The sequence below is a fragment of the Suricata suricatta genome, chromosome 8, assembly GCF_006229205.1.
Source record: "Suricata suricatta isolate VVHF042 chromosome 8, meerkat_22Aug2017_6uvM2_HiC, whole genome shotgun sequence".
NCBI lineage: Eukaryota > Metazoa > Chordata > Mammalia > Carnivora > Herpestidae > Suricata > Suricata suricatta.
In genome coordinates, this window is record NC_043707.1 from 124,043,289 (window position 1) to 124,066,969 (window position 23,681).

The window sequence follows — 23,681 nt, forward strand, 5'->3', positions numbered from 1 at the left end:
CCCCGCCCCGCCCGGCGCAGGTGATCCAGGGGAGGGGCCGAGCTCGCCCCCGGGTCCCGCGGCCTCGGGGACCGCCCCCCGGGGGCGCCAGGGTGGGGACACTGGCGTGGCTGCGCCTCCCCGCGGTGTCCTTGCGCCTCTCCCGGGCCTGGGTCCTTCTTGGGATTCCAGTTCTGGCACTTGTGGGGGCGCGCGCTCCAGCCGGCCACATCTTACAGGTCAGACTTGTCCAGGGGCGAAAGGGGAGAAGGGACCTTACTACAGTAGGCACCCCAGGCCGATGGAGGTATCTTTAAAGTGGGATTGTATTCATCTGACGGAAAGGTCTGGGGGGCAGGTTGGGGTTTAGACAGTCACAAGGGGGTACACCAGGTTTGATAACTAGCCAAGTGTCCAAAACTCTGCCCTGTGGAATCTGCCCCGTGTCCTCTAGCAGACTGGCTCACTGCCGCCTCCGCAGCGCGCCAACCGCGGCACACAACCGGCCTCCAGCCAATATATCCAGAAAGACGGAAGAGGTCTTAGAGAGGAGAATCCCAAGCCCACGCCTTTTATAAACAGGGAAACTGAGGCCGGGGAAGCAGAGGTGAGTGGCCCAAAGTCACACAGAAGGTTAGTGACAGAACCAGTATTTACAGAAAGTGTTGGGTATTGAGCCTACTGCTTTGCCACCAGCTGTCTATGAAATGCCATTCAAGCCTTGATGACTTCCTCCCTAGCTGGCAGAACTAAGAGTCCACTGTGTTTTCACAGGAAAATCCACGGTAATATTTATTAACAAAGATTAAGAAGTATAAATTCCAAGGGGCGCTTGGGTGTGGTTCAGCCTGTTGAGAGTCGGACCTCAGCTCGTGTCAGCTTGTGGGTTCAAGCCCCACGTCAGGCTCTGTGCTGATGGCTTGGATCCTGGAGCTGCTTTGGATTCTGCTTCTCCCTCTCTCTCTGCCCCTCCTCTGCTGGTGCATGCTCTCTCTCTTTCTCTCTCTCTCTGTCTCAAAAATAAATACACGTTAAAAAAAAAAAAAGAAGTATAATGCTGAGACTCTACTTCACCAAAGACGTGAAACACAATCCTTGGCTTCAAAGAACTACACTGTGGTGGGAGCAGCAGACCTGTCCGCAAAGCAGGGACCGTGAAGAAGGGACAGGAGCCCAGGGACAGTCTGCTGAGGCCCTGGGATCTGAGATCTCCAACCACTTCCAGATGCTACCAGACGCTCTTGCTGGGATGTGTGTGGGGTCAGGGGCTTGAAAGCCGATGGTCTCAGGTTCTAATCCTGACTCCATTGCAAGACAGAATGCTTTTTATTTTCTTCATTTTTTTCAATTTGTATTTAAAAATGTTTTTTAGTTTATTTACTTTGAGAGAGAGAGAGAGCAAGCAGGGGAGGGGCAGAGAGACAGAGGGAGAGAGAGAATCCCAGACAGCCTCTGCACTGTCAGCCCAGAGCCCAATGCAGGGCTCAAACCCATGACCTGATCCAAAACCAAGAGTCAGACGCTTGACTGACTGAGCCATGCAGGTGCCACAACAGGATGTTTTTTAAACCTGTTGCTTTTGATTGGTCGCAGATAATATCCTTACCTCAGTATAGTTGTGATGAAGATTAAAAGTGAGATAATGTTTGTAAAATGCTGGATAAATGGGAGAATTACAATACTAAGCGATAGGGGGTGGGGAGGGGAATGTGCTAACACAAGGGGACCTTGGCATCTCTGGGTAAGCCACCCCCGTGGGATTTGGTGGTCTTCAGCCATCTGCCATCCATGGCTCAACCCCCGGCCCCTTCTGCTCTCTTCTTTAACCCAGACCAACCAAGCTGTAGGACACCTGCCCTGCCAGAATGACCTTGCACATACCTACTGTGAGAGATTTAGGAACAGATCCCCTCTCTTCACCGGCCTCCCCCGTAAAGCCTTGACCGGAAGCAGACACCTGAGCCGAGCCCAGTGAGGCAGAAGCATGGAAAAGCTCTAGGTAACCTTCATCTTCCTGGGAATGTGTTCATTTAGTCCTACTGAATGTTCACTACGGGCCAGGCGCTCTGCAAGGTGGAGAAGAGGCAGCGAGGTCCTGCCCCACCCCGTAGACTTCACCTTCCAGTCAAGGTGGAGGAAACAGCTGATACTCAAGCACCAAAGATGGCAACATGAGAGGAAAAGACAACCTGTGAGAAGTCCTTTGAAGGAAATAAGAACATACTGTCGTTGATCATTTAGAAGTAGGAGGCAGGCTTCCTTCAGAAAGGGAGGAAGGTAAGGACCATCTACCAGGAGAAGATGGGGGAGCTGAGCCTGAAGGATGTTAAGAGAAAACCACGGGCCCAAGATCGAGTCACTTACGCTAGGCCAAAGTGACAAAACTCAGGATTAAACCTAACCCAACTGCAGTTTCAACCTTCCCCAGAAATGTAGCCTTCAATGATCGGTCGGGAATGTTCTGGTCAGCACCAGTAAGGTAATCTGTCACACGGGCCCTCTCTCTTCCCCAAAGGAAGATGAGGTCATCTTCATGATAAAACCCCCTATTTTCCCCTCCTCTACAGGGAACATGACCTTGCCTGAAACAATACTTTTTTTCTTTTTGCTAATAACTTCCTTTCCCCACCTTCCCTCCTATACAAACCTTTGGTTTTGTGTGACTCCTCAGAACTCCCCTCTACTTACCAGGTGGGAGGCCACCTGACTCTGAATCACTTAAGAAAGCCAGTTAGGGGCGTCTGGGTGGCTCAGTCAGTTAAGCTTCCGATTTCTGCTCAGGTCATGATCTCATGGTTCACGGGTTTGAGCCTGATGTCAGGAGCCTGGAGCCTGCTTCAAGGATTCTGTGTCTCCCTCTCTCTCTGCCCCTCCCCTGTTCATTCTCTGTCTCTCTCTCTCAAAAATAAATAAAATATTTTTTAAAAAACGAATTAGATCTTCAAATTTACTCTATTGATTTTTTTTTTAACACGGACAAGTAAGGAGGTGCAGGATGTACTGGAGCTGGAGAGCATTCCAGAAGGAGGGAAAGCAACGTGGTTGACGATAGTGGGGGCTGAAGGCAGAGTGGACAGAATAAGGTGAGAGGCAGGCAGAGACCAGATCTTGTAAGGTCTCATAGATCACATGAGGAGGTCAGATTTCATTTGAAGGACCACAAAAAGCCAAGGAAGGATTTTAAGACAGGCAATGACCTGATCTGACCTATGTTTTTGTTTTAACTTGTTTTTATGTTTATTTGTTTTTGAGAGAGAGAGAGAGACAGAGAGACAGAGAGAGAGAGAGACAGAACACAGGAGGGAAGGGGCAGAGAGAGAGGGAGACACAGTATTTGAAGCAGGCTCTAGGTTCTGAGCTGTCAGCAAAGAGCCTGACTCAGGGCTTGAACTCACAAACTGTGAGATCATGACCTGAGCCAAAGTCAGCCGCTTAACTAACCGAGCCCCCCAGGCACCCCTGACCTATGTTTTTAAGACCTATGGCTGGCCAGAGAGAACTGATCAAGGGAGCCCAGGTAGTGGGGTGGTGTGAAATGGTGGATGGCAGTGGAAGTGAGGAGAGAGAAGTGGTCAGATTTGGGATATATTCTGGAAGACAGGCAGACTGGAATTGCTCACAGGGAGGAAGACACAGAGAAGGCCATGGGGTGGCTGCTGATGAGTCACTTCATGTCCTGGACAGTGGAGGCTTCCACAACCAGAACCACAGACCCTCCTTTTGGCTGAGCTGGACACAACTCGGAGACCTTCCAGTCTCCCTGGGATTTTACACACATCGAGCCTGAGCCCAGGTGGGCAAGGAAACAGGCCCCTGTCCTGGGTACCTCCAAGCCCAGAACTGGCCTGACCATGGGCTTTCATTTATTTGTTGGGCAAATCAGTGTGAACCAAAATAAAGGAAACCTCATTTGAATTGGAGGGGAAGCTCTACCCTCTAATACTCCTTCTCAACTGCAGAATCAATAGAGACAATACCTTGCATTCCCTGTGGAAAGAAGCCCGCACTTGACCACCCCAGCATTAGGAAGGAAGTTTTTCTCCTTGCCTGCCAACAGCCCAGCCAATGAGAGACTGTCACAACTCAGCCAATGAAAAGCCACTACATTTGAACTCCTAGTGTCCTCCAATGGAATTTTTGTTTATAACAGCCCCTCCCAAGTACCCCCTTTCCTCTATAAAAGAAAGTTCTTCTTTGTTCCCTGGAGTTGCCTACGGTTTTGCCATAACTTTCATGCCCTGACTTGTAATTCTCTGCTAGTCCTGAATAAACGTATTTGCTGGTAAAAGAACTGGCAGTTTTATTAGTAAGGTTAACACCAGGAACAGGGCGTCTAAGGTGCTACATCGGCAACGGGAACAGCATTATCAAGTGATATTACACTTGTAACAACTAGAGATGACCACGATTCAAGTGACGGAGAATGGCCAGGCCGACCGTGCCTCATAACAGAGGCCCCAGGGATACAAACGCTATTTGCAGTCTGTGGAGATGTGTGGATGTGATGCTGTGGTTTATAATAAGAAATGTATGTTTTGGGTTTTGTCCATGGTTCCTGGCTCACAGCTCCCCAAACCCTTATCATTTCCCAATTACAGCAATAGGGCCATCTTTCATTATAATAGTTGGCTTTTGCCCTCATTCCTGAAATAGCCTCAGAGTAATGGGGGGAAATGGGTGTCTTCTGTTATTCATAGCAAGTCCCTTTCCACCATACCTGGGTTTATGTTAATGAAATTATTTTTGGAAAGTCTCTTGCTCACCTGAGGGTGGAAACTGGGTGTCAGAGCCAGCCAAGTGATTAGAGAATTGGCACTTTATTACCCCTCCCCATCCAGGGGGGAAGAGGGCCTGGAGGTTAAATCAATCACCAATGGCCAATGATTTAGTCAACCATGCCTGTGCAATGAAGCCTCCATTAACATCCAAAAGGATAAGGGGCGCCTGGGAGGCTCGGTCAGTTAAGCATCCGTCTTCAGCTCAGGTCATGAAGGTTCATGGTTTGTGGGTTCCAGCCCTGCATCGGGCTCTCTGCTCTTAGCCCAGCGCCTGCTTGGGATCCTCTCTTCCTCTCTCTCTGCCCCTGGTGCACACATGCTCTCTCTCTCTCTCTCAAAAATAAATAAACATCTAAAAAAATTTTTTTAAATATCCAGAAGGATAGAGTTTGGAGAACTTCCAGTCTGGAAGTGTCACACCCCAAACTCCATGGGGACAGAAGCCTCTGTGCTCAGGACCCTTCTAGACCTCACCCTAGATATTTTGTTACCTGGCCCTTCATTTGTATCCTTCAATGTCCTTCATAATAAACAGGTATCCAGTAAGTAACCCGAGTCCTTAACCTGGAGGATTTGATGCTAACTCCTGGTAGAAAGTGTGAGAATTGAGTTACATTGTAGGACACCTAGTGGGTGTTGCCGAATTGCTTGATGGGGGACCCCTCTCCCCCCAGCACACATTTGGTAACCAGAAGGAAAGCGGTTTCCTGAAAGTAGAGGAGACGCAAGAGTGTGTTTATTCGTAAGAGTATACAGGTAGAGAATGAAAATGGCACATTTGAACTCTGACAACTATATGAAATGTATGTTCATACGCCGATAAAGATGTGAAGGGAGGGGCATCTGGTGGGCTCAGTCCATGGAGGATGCAGCTCTTGATTTCAGGGTCCTGAGTTCGAGCTCCAAGTGGGGTATAGAGTAGAGATGACTTTAAAAAAACTTAAAGGGAATTTGGTGGGATATAAATGTGGTCGTTTTCCATGTTCTTTTTTCTGTAAAGATGATAATGTTTATACAAAACAGTTGTATAAGTCAATGAAAAGTGCTTAAAAATTACCCAAAAAGCCACCCCTGTTTCAGATGTACCGTAAGGATTCTTAGGTGCTTGGCAATTTAAAAATAACAAAAAACTGCTCTTTCCACATGGAAAATACTCAAATGTGCCAAGTCATCCTTTCTTTGTCAGCAGAGAATATTGCCACAAACTAGCCTCCTGAGCACCTGAGATTTATGTATTTATTTTTTTAAGTTTACTTATTTTTTAAATAGTTAAAAAAATTTTTTAAGTCTATTTATTTCTTTTAAGAGAGAGAGACAGAAAGACAGAGCTTGAGTCGGGAAGAAGCAGAGAGAGAGGGGGAGACACAAAATCCAAAGCGGGCTCCAGCCTCTGAGCTGTCAGCACAGAGCCCAACACAGGGCTCAAACTCACAAACTGGGAGATCATGACCTGAACAGAAGCCCGATGCTTAACTGAGCCACCCCTAAAATTTATTTATTTTGAGAGAGAGAGAAAGTGTGTGTGTCTGTGTGCACATGCATGAGAGTGGTGGAGGGACAGAGAGAGAGAGAGAATCCCAAGCAGGCTCCACACTGTCAGCACAGAACTCAAATTGGGGCTCAGTCCCATGAACCATAAGATCCTGATCTTGGCCGAAACCAAGAATGGATGCTTAACTGACCAAGCCGCCCAGGTGCCCCTGAGCACCCAGGATCTTCCCTCCTGGCCAGGGCTGTGCACCTCTCACTTCTCCCTTTCAAGCCTTAATCAGCTGTTTATGGTTTTTGAGATGGTTGCTGGGGGAACCAGACAAATGTCAGGTAGGATTAGAATGCAATTTCCGGGGGGAGGCAAAGCAGAGAGAATCATGAATCCAGAGAAATCCAGATTCACACTAATTAGTTCAGTCCAAAAAAACCCCCACAAACAAACAAACAAACAAACAAACAAAAAAAGAGGAAGCATTTTAAAACTTTTTTTTAAATGTTGTTGATGGGTTGTACAAGCTCTTTAAATATTCTGTAACACAGACTCTTACCAGACAAATAACGTGCAAATATTTTCTTCCACTCTAGGTGTGCTCTTCTCACTTTTGGGGTAGCACGTTTTGCTGTACAAAGATCTATTTTTCGTTCCTTGCTTGTGCTTTGGTGTCAGCTCTAATGCTCATGAAGACCTGTCTCCATTTATATCTTTTAGAGTTTATAAGTTTACATTTAAGCTTTTGGTCCACTTTGAGTTACTGTTTGTATGTGGTGTGAGGCTACGGGTCCAGTTTCATTCCTCTGCACATGGACAGCCAGTTGCTCGCACCGTTTGTTGGAAAGACCATTGTTTCTCCAATGTCACGCTGTCCACTTTGTCAGAATTCAGTTGACCATAGATGAAAGGGTGTATTTCTGGGTTTTCAATTAAATCTCACTGATCTGTATGTATATTTTTATGACAGTATCACAATGAATTATTCATTGTTGCTTTGTTTTGAGATTTGAAGTTGGGAAGTATGAGCTTCTACCTTTGACTTGTTCGATTGTATTGTTTATTTTGTGGTCCTTTGATTTTCCGTAGGACTGTTAGGATTAGCTTGTGCATTTCTTCACAGAGGCCTTTGTGAATTTTCCTGGAAATCACATTGAATCTACATGTTGCATCGTGTACTATTGCCATTTAGCAAGAGTATGTTTTAGATTGTCTTTAAGTTCTGTCAGCAGTTTGTTACATCTGTTCCCAAGTGTTATATTGATGCTATGTCACCTAAAACGGAATTATTTTCTTAAATTCTTCTTCGTAAGATTCATTGCTAGTGTATACACATAAGTGAGATATTTGTGCATCAATATTTTGTCCTGTAACTTTCCTGAATTAGGTGGCTAACTCCAATTATTTTTGTTGATTCTTTAGTAAGTTCTTTATGTAGGGTGATGTCATCTCTGGTTTCTGAATAGAGGTAGTTCTCCGTTTTCCTTTCTCATGTGGATGCCTTTTTTCTTTCTTCAGAGAGGAAACTTTCAGTACAATATTGACTAATGATGGGTGAAAAGCCTGCATCTTGGCCTTGTTCTTGATATCAGAGGAAACCTTACAGTCTTCAGAATGGAGAATGATGTTTGCTGTAGATTTATTAAGTTACTCTTTAATCCTACGTTCTTGGTTCTGTATCATGAACTAGCAGTGGATTTTGTTTGGAGCCTTTTTTGTATCAATTAATATGACTTGTGGTACATACCATGACTTGGTTTCAGTGTGCTGAATGTTCCTTGAATACTTGGGGTAGACTTGCTTATGGCGCACAATAGGATTATGTGCTTTGGTTTTATATCACTATATTCTGTGGACGATTTTTACATCTGTTTTTAAAGGGATAAGAAATGTTTCTTCTGATTTTTAATGTTATGATGTGATATGACTGAGAAAGGTATGAAGGATTAGGGTTTGGAGTTAGTGGTGAGGGGTGAGGGTTAGGGGTGAGGGTGAGGGGTTTGTGTTAGGTTTCGGATTAGGGTTTAAGGTTAGGGGTTAGCATTAGGGTTTAGGATCTAGGGTTTAGGCTTGGGGTTAGGGTTAGAAGGTTAGAGAGTTGGGGTTGGTGTTAGGAGTTAGTGCTTTGGGGTTATGGTTGGAGGTAGGGGTTAGGGTTAGGTTTGGGTTTAGGGTTTAGAGTTAAGGGTTACGATTAGAGTTTTGGATTTAAGGTTGGGTAAGGTTATGGTGTAGGGTTACCATTTAGGGGTTATAGTTAGGGGTTGGTGTTGGTGTAAGGGGTTGAGGGTAAGGATAAGGTGAGGATTTGGGGGTCATGAGTTTGGGTTTAGGTTTGGGGTTGGAGTAGGCATAGGGGTTAGGGTTTAGGGCTTATGTTTAGGGGTTAGGGGTTATGGATCAGTGTCAGGTGTTTTGGTTAGGGCTAGGGGTATGTTTACAGTTAGAGTTAGGATTAGTTCCCAGGAGATTCCAGACACGGAAGCCCCAGCACTGCTCCGTCTACCTGGATGGCTACATTGTGGGTGCATAGGAGGGTGCTGCACAGTCTTAGTCTTTGGGTTCAAAGCACAACCTCCTTTGGGGGCCAGACTATAGTTGGGTCTCAGGACACCCATTGTGTAGCTCCATTTGTGCTGTGGGAAATGGCATGGTGATGTTGACGATCCTGCATTGGTTATGGGCTCCATGTGCCTGCCTGGTGTTCTGAGACCTAAAAATTTGGTCCCCATTTGGAGAGAGCCTTGGCTTGGGTTTTTGGACCAGGCATAGTGTTCGGGGTGGGGTGTGGCCATGGACTGGACCAGGCATAGTGGTCAGGGTGTGGGCGTTGATGTTGCCTGCACCAGTCATAGTGATTGGGATGGGGTGTGGACGTGCACTGGACCAGGCATAGTGATAGACATAGGCTGTAGACATGCATGGACCATACATTGGGATCGGGGTGCAGTGTGGGCATGCAGGGATTAGGCATTTGATCAGGGTGGGGTGTGGCCAGGACTGGACCAGACATAGTGGTCGTGGTGAGGGTGTGGGCATGGGCTGGATGAGAGACATTGGTAGGGGTGAGTGTGGGCTGGACTGGACCAGGCTTTATGGTTGAAGGTTGTGGGCATTGACTGGACCAGGCTTAGTGGTTGGGCTGGGGTGTGGACATGCACTGGACGGGTTGGACGTGGCATAGTCTTGACCAGGCATAGTGATCAGGTTGGGGGTTTGGGCATGGACTGGACCAGGCATAGTGTTCTGGGTGGTGGTGTGGACATGGACTTAACCAGCATAGTGCTGGTGGTGGGAGTGCGGACATGCATGGACCAGGCATAGTGGTCAAGGTGGAGGCACATGGATATGCACTGGAATAGGCATAGTGGTGGGGTTGCAGTGTGGACATACACTGGACCAGGCATAGTGGTTGGGGTGAGGGTGTGGTCATGCACTGGATGAGGTATAGCAGTCAGGGTAGGGTGTGGGCATGGACTGACCCAGGCAGAGTGGTCAGGGTGTGGACATGGATGTGGACTGGACCAGGCATAGTGATCAGGGTGGGGTGTAACATGCATGGACCAGGCATTGTGGTTGGTGTGGGGTGTGGGCATGTACTGGACCAGGCACATTGGTAGGGGTATGTGTGGACATGGACTGTTCCAGGCATAGTGTTCGGGGCGGGGGGCAGGGGGCATGTGTACCTAGACTGGACCAGGTATTGTGGTCGAGGTGGAGGTGTGGACATGCAGTGGTTCAGTCACAGTGGTGGGGGTGGGGGTGTGGACATGCACTGGACCAGGCATAATGATCGGCATGGGGTGTGTACATACATGGACCAGGCACTGGGGTCGGGGTGAGGTGTGGGCATGGACTGGACCAGGCATAGTGTTCAGGGTGAGGGTTACACATGGACTGGACCAGGCACTTGGTGAAAGGGGGTTTGGGCATGGACTGGACCAGGCTTAGTAGTTGGGGTGGGGGTGGGCATGGACTCTTCCAGGCTTTTTTTTTTTTTTTAGGAATATTTCTTTATTAGGATGCTCACAAGACCGGCACACTAGCCCTGTCCTTCTGGTGTGAGAAAGAATACATACATCTGACCCACGCGGTGGCGGGGAACAGGGGAAGGGCTCTCAGAGTTGGTACCGGCTGTCCCCAAAGACCCCTCCATTCACCAGAGAGGACGTTTCCTGGACTCCAGCATCTCTGCTGTGGCTTCCAGTCAGGCCTCCAGGCCTCGCCTGTTCTTCTTTCCAGCATCAGTTGACCCTCTTTGTTCTTGCCACTCTGGACTCCTTCAAGACCTAGGTCAACTGCCCCACGTCTAACTTGCCCAGACAGCCTCGGGAATTCCACAGCACAGCTTTGGTTATGCTGCCGCCCTCAGGGGCATGGTTAGGAGTGGGGGGGAGGGGGGACCTCACATTACTGAAGCAATGGACATGGGGCGCATGTGTACGTAGACTGGACCAGGCACTGTGGTCTGGGTGTGGGTGTGGGCATGGATTGGACCAGGCATAGTGGTTAGGGTGAGGGCATTGGACATGTACTGGACCAGGCATAGTAGTCGGAGTGAGGGTGTGAGCATGGATTGTACCAGGCACATTGGTAGAGGTGGGTGTGAACATGGACTGGACTAGGCTTTATGGTTGGGGGGAGGGGGTTGCGGGCATGGACTGGACCAGGCTTAGTGGTCAGGTGGGGTGTGGACATGGAGTGGACCAGTCACAGTGGTCGGGGTCAGGGTGTGGACATGCACTGGACCAGGCACTTTGGTAGGCATGGTTGTGGGCATGGACTGGACCAGGCATAGCTGTCGGAGTGGGGGTGTGGACATGGACAGTTCCCGGCATAGTGGTGGGGGGGCATGTGGGCAGACACGGGACCAGGCACAGTGTTTGGGGGTGGGGGTCTTTGCCTGGACTGGGTCAGGCATAGTGTTTGGGGTGGGGGCATGGACTGGACCAGACGTTATGGTCGGGGGGGTTGTGGGCATGGTCTGGACCAGGCATCAGGATCGCAGTGGGGGTGTGGGCATGGACTAGACCAGGCTTTATGTTCGGGGGCGGGGGGCTGTGAACATGGACTTGACCAGGCATCGTGTTCAGGGTGGGGTGTGGGCATGACTGGACCAGGCTTAGTGGTTGGGGTGGGGTGTGGACATTGAGTATACCAGGCATAGTGGTAGCTCTGGGGGTGCAGGCATGCGTGGACAAGGCATAGTGGTCAAGGTGGAGGCAAGTGGATATGCACTGGATCAGGCACAGTGGTGGGGTTGCGGTGTGAACATATACTGGACCAGGCATAGTGGCTAGGTGAGGGTGTGGGCATGGACTAGACCAGGCATAGCGGTCTGGGTTGTGTGTGGGCATGGACTGAACCAGGCATAGTGGTCAGTGTGTGGATGTGGACTGGATCAGTCATCGTGATCGGGGTGGTGTGTGGACAGACATGCATGGACCAGGCATGGTGGTTGGGGTCGGGGTGTGGACGTGGACTGGACCAGGCACAGTGGTCAGGGTGTGCATGTGGGCATGGACTGGACCAGGCATAGTAGTGGGGGTGCAGGTGTTGGCATGGACCGGACCAAGAACATTGGTCAGAATGGGGGCATGTGGACATGCACTAGATCACACATCGTGGTCGGAGTAGGATTTGGACATGGGCTAGACCAGGCATAGTGGTGGGGGTGCAGTGTGGACTTGACTGGACCAAGCACAGTGGTCAGGGTGGGGTGTGGACATGGACTGGACCAATCACAGTGGTTGGGGTGGGGGTGTGCATGAACTGGACCAGGCACTTTGATCGTGGTGGGTTGTGGACATGGCATAGTAGTCGGGGTGGGGGCTTGGGCATGGGCATAGACTGGACCAGGGTTAGTGACACTGTCTCGTGGGCTCTTTCTCTGGTGACTCTAAGTGTTATACAGTCATGTACTGAGGCCTTATAGCCACCCTTGCAGGGACACAATTGTGCCCTATTTTACAGAACAGAAATGAAGAGACTGTCTAGGGTCTCACAGCCCAGAAGCAGGATTTGGAATCAGGGCCTGAAGACAAGGATGTATTCACCACACTGCCACTCAGTCGGCAATGGTGCATGTCTGATGAGGGAGGCGTGACCCCCACCCCTCTGCCCGGAATGCACCGTGTTGGCACAGCCCCCCTCTGTGGTTCGAGGTGAGGTCTCGGGAAGTCTAAGTCTGATAAGAGGCAAGCGCCCCTGACATTGCGTGTAACCCCATCCTGAGACCTGGCACGGCCTCAGAGCAGGTGGGGGTGATATTCGGGGAGTGCCCGCCACACCTCAGAAGGAGGCCTTGAGAGCCCAGGGCACGCCCCTCTCTCCAGCTTGTCTCGGGTTGCACACATGGGGACATAGACTGGACCACCTCGGGGTCTTCCCAAGGCGTCCCCCAGACCAGGGGGTGAGTGGGCAGAATGGCTGGTGGCCCAGTCCACCACGCTTACCCCCAGGACCCCCTGGCCACCATGCCCACCTGGGTGTTCTGACTTGGGGGCACTCAGCCAGGTTGGGGGCTGCCCCTCTGAGCCTCTCAGTGAGGACACAGCGGCCCGTGGATGGTGTCTCTGTCCCAGGCGCCGCTGCCACACGGCTACCAGCCACTGGGGGTACCTGTGTGTGCCGGGGTCACACAGAGTCAAAGAGAAGATTCCAGTCCCCGGGGCCGGCAGCCCATAGGTGGGTGGGTTCCTCTGCTGCTCAAGGTTGTTCCCATCCAGGCTCGGGGGGCCCTGCTCCACAGTGAGGGTGGCTGCCGGGTTTGGGTGGGAGTCGTGGCTCCCAGACCACAAACATGTGGACACACGCTCGCTCACACACACAGGCATGCGCGTTCTCTCACAGACACTCATGTGTGCACTCACTTGTACAGTGAGAAGCTCCTCCATACACTCGCAAGCTGGACACACGGACCCACACGCACATGCATGCTCACCCCCACACAGACGTGTTCGCACGCTCACACCCCCACGACCACATGCACACTCACACAAATTTATACACTCACACGCCCAATCCACACCCACATGCACACTTACATTCACACACACCCCACCCACCCATCTGCACCCCCACCCCCACTTGCACACTGACACACCCACACTCACACCCACCCACAGGTACATGCACGCTCACACCCCCACACACATTTACATGCTCCCACCCCTATCCCCACATCCACTCACACATTCATACACCCACACTTACACACATTCACACACTCGCACGCCCACATGTACATGCACACTAACACCCACAAGGACACATTCGTATGCTCACATCCACACCCATATGCACATGCACACTCACATGCTTGCACACGCACACCCACACAGACATATTCGCAGACTCCCACACCCACATTGCAGACAAGACCTCGGGGCTCCCCCTGGTGGCCAAGTCGCACAACATAGATTTGGATTATTTATTGGGGGGGGGTGCTGCTGTGATCTGACGCCGAACTTGACCTGTTTCCAGAGCTCCTGCCACCCCCAGACATCATTTGCATGAGTAAAACAGTATGTATGGTTTTTTCCCCCATAAAACACTGTTAAACGATGTTTCTAGGTGAGGAATAGAATTACTTGAATTTATTTTCCCAAGAATGTTGTTGCAGGGCGGACACTTTACAACCCTCAGTGTCTGTGTCTGGATGGGGCACGTGGGCTGTCGTCCACTGTGTCCCTGACTTCCTTTCTGCCTCCACCTCTGAGACCCAGACGGGCTGAGCACCTCCACATCTCCTGCCTTCCTGACATTTCCTCTCAACCAACCCACGTTGTCACTCGGATGAGTGTGTCTCTCACGATCAGTGTTTGTGTGTTTTGGGTTTCATCTCTCTGCTCTTGGCCAGGCCACTCACACAGCACACGCCTGGGGCGCCCGCGGAAGCATCGGCCAACACCAATCCCCCCCCCCCCGCCCCCGAAGCAGCCACACCCTTAAATAAATCTACTGTTATTTTTAAAATTTATTATCTTTCAATATTTATTTATTTTTGAAAGAGACAGAGAGAGAGCATGAGTGGGGGAGGGCCAGAGAGAGAGGGAGACACAGAACCCGAAGACAGGCTCCAGGCTCTGAGCTAGCTGTCAGCACAGAGCCCCACGAGGGGCTCGAACCCATGAACCGTGAGATCACGACGTGAGCCGAAGTCGGACGCTCAACTGACTGAGCCACTCAGGCGCCCCAATTTTAAGTTTCCTTTAAAAATAGATTTATTTGGGGCGCCTGGTGGCTCAGTGGCTCAGTTAAGCATCCAACTTCGGCTCAGGTCATCATCTCACACCTTGTGGGTTTGAGCCCCATGCCGGGCTCTGTGCTGACAGCTCGGAGCCTGGTACCTGCTTCATATCTGTGTCTCCCTCTCTCTCTGCCCTGCCCTTCCCTCAATTGCTCACACTCTGTCTTTCTCTCTCTCTCTCAAAAATAAATAAATATTTTAAAAAGTACAAAGGATGAAGGAGACGTACTGTCACAGCTGCAGGAGATGGACAGTGTCACCTGCTACCAACACAGGCGATGGAAAACTCAATCTGTGTAGCCCCATGGTTCAAGGCATCCTCACTGAAGCTGGCCGCTTGGCCTGTGGCCCCTGGGTGGAGCCATAGAGTGACATGTGGCCCAAGGATCCCTGGGAACACCAGGCCTCTCCCCCATGCAGGCCTCAAAGCTATAAGCCCCCCTCCCCGCCTCCCCTTTCCAGCTCCCTCACTGCCTGCGGAGCAGTAGGTCTCTGGCCTCGGTTGTCTTGGTAACTGAAAATTAAAAAGCACCTTCCTGAAGGTTCTGAGGCAGCCACCCTTCCCTGCTCTGTGGACCTGGTGCCGCCTGCAGGCGCCATCTGGGGTCCCCGGCTGGCTGAGCCCACCTGTCTACGTCTCACAGGCACCGGGGGCCACGCTCCAGGCCACGCGTGTCCCCACAGCTCCGAGGGTCCCAGCCCAGGGCCCTGCCTCCCTCCATGAGTAAGGGAGGGGCAGAGAGAGAGGGAGACACAGAATCTGCAGCAGGCTCCAGGCTCTGAGCTCTCAGCACAGAGCCTGATGGGGGGCTCGAACCCACGAACCGTGAGATCACGACCTGAGCTGAAGTCGACACTTAACAGACTGAGCCACCCAGGCGCCCCACAGTTATGTTTTTTTAACATATATTTTAACATATGGTAGTATCACTAACTTCAAAAGCAAATGTTTGTGTTTTAAAATTTTATTTAAGTCATCTCTGCATCCAACGTGGGGCTCGAACTCACGACCCTGAGATCAAGAGTCACATGTTCTTCCTCCTGAGCCAGACAGACACCCTGGTATTTTGGTTTTAAGAAGACTGCATGTGTCCATGTTTCTTTATGTTTATTTCCTCCCCACTTGCTCTCTGATCCTTGGGATAAATACATATTCTTATATCTGTTAGGAAAAGTCACATAACTTGTAAGGAAACATTAGGGAGAAGAGAGACAAGCGCGTGGCCCAGCGTCTTTGAGTCAATGCCTTACTCTGTTGTTGGTGCTCATTCAGTCCTTTGTTCATACAATAAGCACCTGTTGTGTGCCGTCTCAATAGATGACAAAGGCGTCCACTCTGCCCTTCAGTGTGTATTATCGTGAGGGAAACCAGACATGTAAATAGATATTCAACCATCACTCACAGAATTAGCACTTCTATAGACTGAATATTGTGTCCCCAGCCCCCACTCCAATTCATCTGTTAAAATCCTAATGCAACGTGATAGTATTAGGACTGCGACCTTGGAGAGGATTAGGTCATGAGGGTGAGGACGTCAAGAATGGGATTAGTGTCCCCATCAAAGGGGCCCCATGGCTCCCTAGTCCCCTCCACCCTGTGAAGATGGCTGACGGTCTACGAAGCAGGAAGCTAGTCCTCACCAGACACCCAGACACCGTTTGTGCTGGAAACTTGATCTTAGAGTTCCCGCCTCCCGAAATCAATGTGTTGTTGATAAGCACTCAGTCTATAGTGTTTTGTTGTAACAACCCAAACAGAATAAAAGTTATCTTCCTGTTCCTAGGTTCCTCTACTAAAACAAATGCATCGAATTCAGCACTAAGCTTTAAAGTCAGTACAGTTATCTGAACAGCCTTTAAAAAAATGAACAGACTTTGTTTTTGTAAGAGTTACCTTAAGATGGCAACCGAGCGCCCATTTTGCTGTGGGTTGGAGAAAAAAAACACCGTGCACCGACAACCCCCACCCCTCACCTGCAGACCTGGAATGTTCCGCACCAGTTTGAAAACAGCCAATCATGAAGCCCCAGCTTCTCATCACCCTGACAGAGGAGGCAACCTATCCCATCCCGCCATGTCCCCAAAGCGCCCTTATTTGGTGGTCTGCCCTTCTGGACCGGACCGGAAGTCTTTCACCCATAAAATACCTCGCCCCTGCCTACCAGGTGCGACTTCCCTGACTCCCCACTCTCGGAGTCACGAACCTCGCCCAGGAATCACAGATCCCAATAAAGGCTTTCTTGGCTCCATAACTTGGTCTCTTTCTTTCCTCTCATCTCTGCCTCCATCTATTAAATCTTACAGTTTTTAGAGCACTTTTAGGTTTATAGAAAAATGAACGGAAAATAGTTTTCATATATCCCATCACCTCTTCTCCTATTTTAATGCCTTAAGAAATCTTATTACTGGGGTGCCTGGGTGGCTCAGTTGGTTGAGTGTCTGATGTCACCTCATGTCATGATCTCATGGTTCATGAGTTCGCGCCCCGCATCAGGATCGCTGCTGTCAGCACAGAGCCTGCTTCAGATCCTCTGTCACCGCCCCCCCCCCCGCCCCCCGTCTCTCGCTTGTACCTCCCCACCTCGAGCTCTCTCTCAGATATAAACCTTTAAAAAAATCTTATTGTCTACATGTCCACTCTAAAAAAAGATATAAACAAAAAGATAAAGGTTATCCATCATCCCCTTATTCAGATATTACTATTAAAAATATTTCAGTGTAAGGGCACCTGGGTGACTCTGTAAGAACACGAGTCTGAACCTGGTAGATGCCATGACAGGCTTTAAGTTTCCCCTCTAAACTAGGTCTAAAGATCAGTCTCTCCAGAACTATTAGGCGGTTATACATTGCCTAAGGCAAGAGGGACCACCCTTGTAATACCCTTAACGTTCCTAAGGGCAGGCCTAGATCAGTTATTGCCTAAGGCTAGTTACGCCCTATGTGAGGGTCCTGGGTCCTGGGTCTACTCTGTGATTGGTTAACACTCTAAATGTTGTAATTGGATAAACCTGCTGTCAATAATATTGTGTAATAATAATTGGATCACTGTACCTGTGTCACAATTTCCTGTAACTCCCCCTTCCCAAACTCATCAAAGCCCTGCCCCGCCTTTGTTCGGGGCTCTCAGCACGGATCCACCGCGCCTGTAAAGTCTCTGAGCCCGAGTTTAGGCCCCGGTGAGCCTAAACCCATAATAAAGCCCTTTGCTTTTGCATGCGTGACTCGGTCTCCCTGGCCGTTTCTGGTTTTGGGGGACAATAAAGAAATCTTGGGTATTACAACTCAGTTGGTTGAGAGTCCCACTACAGCTCAGGTCATGATCTCATGGTTCACAAGTTCGAGCCCGCGTCAGGCTCTGTGCTGACAGCTCAGGGCCTGGACCCTGCTTCGGATTCTGTGTCTCCCTCTCTCTCTGATCCTCCCTGTGCTCTGTCTCTCTCTCTCTCTCTCTCTCTCTCTCAAAAATAAATAAAAAACACTTAAAATTTTTTTTAAAAAATTTTCAGTTTAGAGCCCTCCAATCTTTTCTGTGTGCAAATATGTGTTAGATTTTATAAAAATGAAATCCTGTCCTACACATGTTATAATTTAAAGCTAGTTTTGCTGCACTTTTCATGTTTTTATTATTGGAATCCTAATCTCTTAAATTCGTCTTTAAAAGGTTTGCCTTCCTGCAGAAGGGCGTGAGCTGTAAGTAAATAGGATTATCTTAAGTTACCCAGAACCAGACCAAAGTACAAATGGTTTTTTTTTCCTGGATAAGAATGTCCTCCAAAAAAAAAAAAAAAAGAATGTCCTCCAAACCTTGACCCCTCACTGGTTCTTTTCACCTCCAGTGTCCGCCCTCCGCCATCTGTGGGCATTTCCCAGCTGGCTGATTCTCCAGAGGAATGTGGAAAATGCAGGCATTTATGGAATCAGAACAGGATGAGACACAGTCTCCCCAATCTGAGTCTTGCTTCAGGGAAAGTGAGATATTTAGCCATTGCATATTTTCTGATTCTATTTTGGCTATAAAATAAAACAAAACAAAACAAACCAAAAATGTAGTCAAGGAGTAAAAATACAAACCAATATAACTGGAGGAATTCTCACTGAAGGCTAACTCTTTAAAGATGTGGTTCTCCTGGGGCACCTGGGTGTCTTAGTGGGTTAAGCGTCTGACTCTTGGTTTCGGCTCAGCCCATGATCTCATGGTTTGTGAGTTCGAGCCCTGCGTTGGGCTCTGTGCTGACCGCACGGAGCCTTCTTGGGATTCTCTGTCTCCCTCTCTCTCTGCCCCTCCCTGACTTGTGCGCTCTCTCTCTCTCTGCCTCATAAATAAACAAAAAAAACAAATAGATAAACATTAAAAAATTTTTTAATATGGTTTTCCCGTAGCTAGTTTAGGACAGGACCTGCCTCCCAGGTCAACTATGAAGAAAAAAGTGACACATGCCATTATTTCTCAATAAAACTGGGGAAAGAAACATTAAAGAAAAAAAAAAAAGAATAAATGACACAAGAAGAGACACTTAGCAAGCATGGCTGGTCAGTGTCAAGACGCCCAAGCTCCGCCCGAGCCCTGAAGGCTGGCCTTTCGCCATAAGGGGGTGAAGGAGACTTGTGAGCTGCACCGATTTCACAGAACCAGAGAAAACCACGCAGGCTGCCGCGGGCAGGGTTCCTTCCGCTCTGTGACTAGTTCGGTTCACCTTGTAGACAGGGCAGGATGGGTAAGACGCCCCCGCCCCACAGCCCTCTAACCTGCCAAGGCTGGGAGCAGGCCCCAACCACAATTCCGAGAACTTCTGCACCCTGGGGGCCTCATAAGTAAACCCCAGAACAAAACGCAGCCAAGTCTTTGACCCTGCGAGCAGGTGGTACTGGTAAATCGACGCCCAGGGGCTGCTGCTCATTTGCAAAGGAGAACAAATTTCTGTTCCAGACTTTCCAAAAGTTGCTAGAAATCTCTAGTAAATAATCTGGGGAAAGGACCAAAGTTATCGAGGAAATAAGTAATAGAAGATGAGTAAATTCGGCCTCTAAAATACCTTTTATTCAAAGGATTCACGGAGGCAGCTTCCGAGAAATCATTTTTGGTTTGATTAGCTCCTTTGGGGCCAAGAAGCTTGGTAAAATCTCCTAGGACAGAGGATTGTAAAAATTTTCATTAAAGATCTTAATTATTCAAGCGAAATTAAGTCAGTCAGAGAAAGACAGAGATCATATGATTTCACTCCTATGTGGAATTTGAGAAACTTCACAGATGAACTTAGGGGAAGGGGAGAAAAAAGCAGACAGGGAGGCAAACCATAAGAGACTCTCGAATACAGAGAACAAACTGCAGGTTGACTGGGGTGGGGGGGTGGCAGGGTGGGTTAAATGAGTGACAGGCATTAAGGAGGGCTTTTTGGTTTTTTTATTTTTTATTTATTTTTTTTATTTTTGAGAGACAGAGAGAGACAGCACGAGCAGGGGAGGGTCAGAGAGAGAGGGGGACACAGAATCCGAAGCAGGCTCCAGACTCTGAGCTAGCTGTCAGCACAGAGCCTGACGCCGGGCTCAAACCCACGCACCATGAGATCATGACCTGAGCCGAAGCTGGACGCTTAACCGACTGAGCCACCCAGGCGCCCCTAAGGAGGGCTTTTTGGGATGAACACTGGGTGTCACGTTTAAGAGATGAATCCCGGGTTCTACTCCTGAAGCCAAGACTACACCATATGGTAACTAACTTGAGAATGAATGAACACGTGAATGAATGAAAATGAATAAAGTGGAAGAAAAAGAAAACATTTAAATAATTTTTAAAGTAAAAAAAATAACTGAATTATTCAAAACACATTGAAGGGAAGATAGCACCAGGCCAAGAATTATTTTGTTACTTCTGTGAAGCACAAGGAAATGGTGACTCTAGAGTCAAACCACATGCAATGCTGATTCATTTGCAGCTCAGGCGACAGCGAAATGAGGGGCATATTTTTTCCCCAGCACACGGAGAACAGCTAATAGAGAACCCATGTAACTTGGTCGGAGTAAGCATTTACATATACTTGTCTAGCAATGCAGCAGGTGGTACCTATATTCTTCTGAAATATTTATCCCAAAAGGCATAAATATCTCCAATGAAAGCTCCATTTTACCTAAATAAATCACAGCAAAATAGTTTCCTCTGGAGCAATAATAGAAATAGCACATAATTTTAAACCAACTTTAATGTAGAATCAAAGGAGGAAAGAAAGGTATTAATAGTTTTTTAATGATTATATGAAGGGTATACAGTCTAATAATAAAGCAGACTTCTTAGTTCACAGCACATCATCACTGACACATAAGATGCCTCATGTTTGTAATATATGTGGTTAACACAGATCTTTTTATTTGTATATATTCTTACACAATGCACTACTGTCTTCGTATTTTAATTTATGTAACGCAAGTGTTACACACATCTCACTGATTACTTGTCACGTGGGTCTACCACCCATGTAGCTGGGTAGATGGCTACTCTGTCATATGCTTCTCCGTGGGGTCAGTTTCCCAGGAGGGACACCAGGAGGGGACAATAAACATTCTCATTGTGTCTCCTTACGGACCCATCTGAGGATACCTTTGGGATATTCCAGGAGCAGAGCTGCGGAGTCAGAGATTTTTTTTTTTCTTACTGAAATGACTAAGTACTGCTACACAGATCCTTTGAATAACTAAACCAATCCACACTTCCTCCTGTGTTACGTCGGGTTTGGGGATCCGCACCCTTTGGCTATACTTGGCATTATTTGCTTTTTTACATTTTTGAAAATCTAGTAGGTATAAAGTGGCATCTTGTTGCTTGAATTTATCCTTATCTGATTACTGGGTTTGGCGTCTCTTGAAGGCCCCCTTTACCTTTCTGTCAATTACTGTTCATATTCTTTAGCCCACTTTCCTATTGGGCTGCTTTTTCTTTGGATTTGCCAAACTACCAAGTATACTTATTTATCCCATATTAGGATTGCAAATATCTTCTTCCTACTGTCTGTCGACATTGTCCAGGGCATTCTTCATGGACTCTAAATCATTAGTTTTGGTATAATCAAATAATGTTTACCTTATAGCTTATGCTTTTAAAGTTTTATCAAGTCTTTCCCTTCCTTTAGGTCACAGTGGTATTCTCCTACAATCCATTCTATTAACTCTATAGTTTTACATCCTATATTCTGGTCTTTAAGCCATCTGGTGTCCATCTCTGTATGTAGTGTTGGATGGGGAACCAAGTTTTACTGACCTACATATACTAAATCTGTTTCCCCAGTACCATTGACTAGACAGTGTAACCTTTCTCTATTTTTTTTTGCATTGTACCAAGAACTAAATTTATACTTCCAATATCAAATTATCACATTACTACACATAACATGGGCATCATGACTTCAGTTTACAAGTGAGGAAACATCTGTATACAAGTGAAATAACCTGCCTAAGTGCATATAGCTAGTTATATGAAGCCAGGACCTAAGACCACATAGTCTGATTCACAACAGGCATGGTTAATCACTAACAGTTTTATCTGCTTTTTTGTACCCAGTGAGAAATGTATTTTAGATGATACAGTATGCACATACACATATAAAAGTAAAGCAACTTCTACAAAATGCTATTTACCTTAATACTTTGTAGTAAGAAAAAATACTGGATTTTTTTTGTAAGAAAAAATACTGTTTTTAAGATGCTGGTTTTGAGTCCTGAAATTATGATCTCATGAATCATGACTGGAAAATGCATAGTGCTTAACTGCTTCAAAGATATATTATGTATTACAACTATAGCAGCAAAGCAAAACAAAACCGAAAAACAAATTAAATGGAACTCAACGGCCAGCCACAGAGCTGGGAATTATGAATATAAGAAATTGTTATTCAGAGAAAATACAATATGCATATTGCTTAGATGATGCATAATGCTTATACATATAGAAGATATGTAAATATATAATAGCTGTCTTAAGATAAAAAAGGGTATAAGCAATTACATTTTTATTTTTAATTTATAAAGGCTTTTATTTTAACTTACAAACTGGGGTAGTTAAGAAACCAGATAGTAGCCACTTTGCTTTTTACTTTCTTGGCACCAAAGCAATTTACCGATATGTTCTTTAACACCTGTTCTAGATCATGGTGCAAAGTTTTCCAACTAGTTGTATAAGGCTAGCAAATTTTTTTATGCCAAAAGATACAGACAATAACACACGTTAAAATAAAAATCTTCTCCTAATATTTTTTAAGTGAGAGAAGTTGGAACCAAATAAAATATTAAAAGAGAACAGAAGTTTGCAAATACACCCTAGAGTCACATACATTTAAGCGTTACAGAAATAGGCTCCCTCCCACCCCTCCCTCTCCACCAACTCCCCTGGAGCCCAAATCAATCGCAGACTTTAAGAGGAGGAAGGAGGGCCACCGGTCTCGGTCTCGGGTCTGGCCCTCGCCTCCTCCTCTGCCAAAGCCTCAAGGTACTGCCCTGGCCAGTCCTTGGGGTCTTGTTTATGGACTTTGGCCACAAACTTAAGAACTTTCATCTTGCTGGTTTCCAGCTTGGTCCGGGGACCCCACTGGAATTCATATTCTACAGGCTCCGTGTGGGGTATCGGGAGGTAATCTAGGTAACGCTGCCGCACAAATACTTGGGTAATAAGTTTCTTTGGGTCTCCAAAAACTGAATGCATCTTTGTGGGGAACACCCCTAAGTGACACAGGAATTTCCAGACCTCCGTTTCCTTGACACTATTGCCCTTCATAAAGATGAGACCTAGAATACTCATCAGGAGGCCGGTGGTGGGTGTGCCCTGATCGCCTCTAAACTCTGCATCCTCCTCCGCCGGTTCCAGAGTGTTGATCAGGATGTAACTTTTGCTTTCCGGTTCCAGTTCCACCAGCTTGTACCCGAAGACGTACTCGAGGCGCTCGGCAGCCATTTTGAGGAGGTCCAGGAAGATGTCCCTGTAGTCCCCGATGACGTGCTTCAGGATGTCAGCGCGCCTGATCGGGATCTTCTTCTGGTCTTTAATCAGCAAGAACTGCACCAGCTCGGCCACCTTCAGCTCCAACTGCTGCTGGGACCTGGGCCACACCTCAGGGAAAGCCTCGGCCCCGCGGCTGCCCTGTGACGACGTGTCCGGGGCCTTCTGGAAGCCCGCGGCCCCGCGGGAGGTGCTCGGGGCCTCCAAGAAGCC

At 47.9% G+C, this 23,681-nt stretch overlaps 2 protein-coding genes and 1 long non-coding RNA gene across 4 annotated transcripts in view; 1 reads left to right on the forward strand and 2 right to left on the reverse strand.

Annotated features, from left to right (window-relative positions):
* The window catches only part of NCMAP (non-compact myelin associated protein), a 94,955-nt gene that overhangs the window by 39,537 nt on the left and 31,737 nt on the right, over positions 1–23,681 (reverse strand). The window lies entirely within an intron of this gene.
* LOC115298078 overlaps positions 1–23,681 on the forward strand; it is a 25,067-nt gene that overhangs the window by 818 nt on the left and 568 nt on the right. The window contains exons 2-3 of one of the 2 annotated variants that reach the window (XR_003911588.1): positions 437–586; positions 23,376–23,658. This is a non-coding gene — a long non-coding RNA (uncharacterized LOC115298078). Of the gene's footprint in view, positions 1–436; positions 587–3,938; positions 4,268–23,375; positions 23,659–23,681 lie in introns of those variants that run through there. The other variant, XR_003911589.1, reaches the window with a different exon arrangement.
* Positions 22,860–23,681, reverse strand: part of LOC115298077 (non-structural maintenance of chromosomes element 3 homolog) — a 1,546-nt gene continuing 724 nt past the window's right edge. The window contains exon 2 of the mRNA XM_029946435.1: positions 22,860–23,630. Within this exon, the coding sequence (XP_029802295.1) occupies positions 22,887–23,630 (744 nt within the window). The 3' untranslated portion in view covers positions 22,860–22,886. The remainder of the gene's footprint in view (positions 23,631–23,681) is intronic.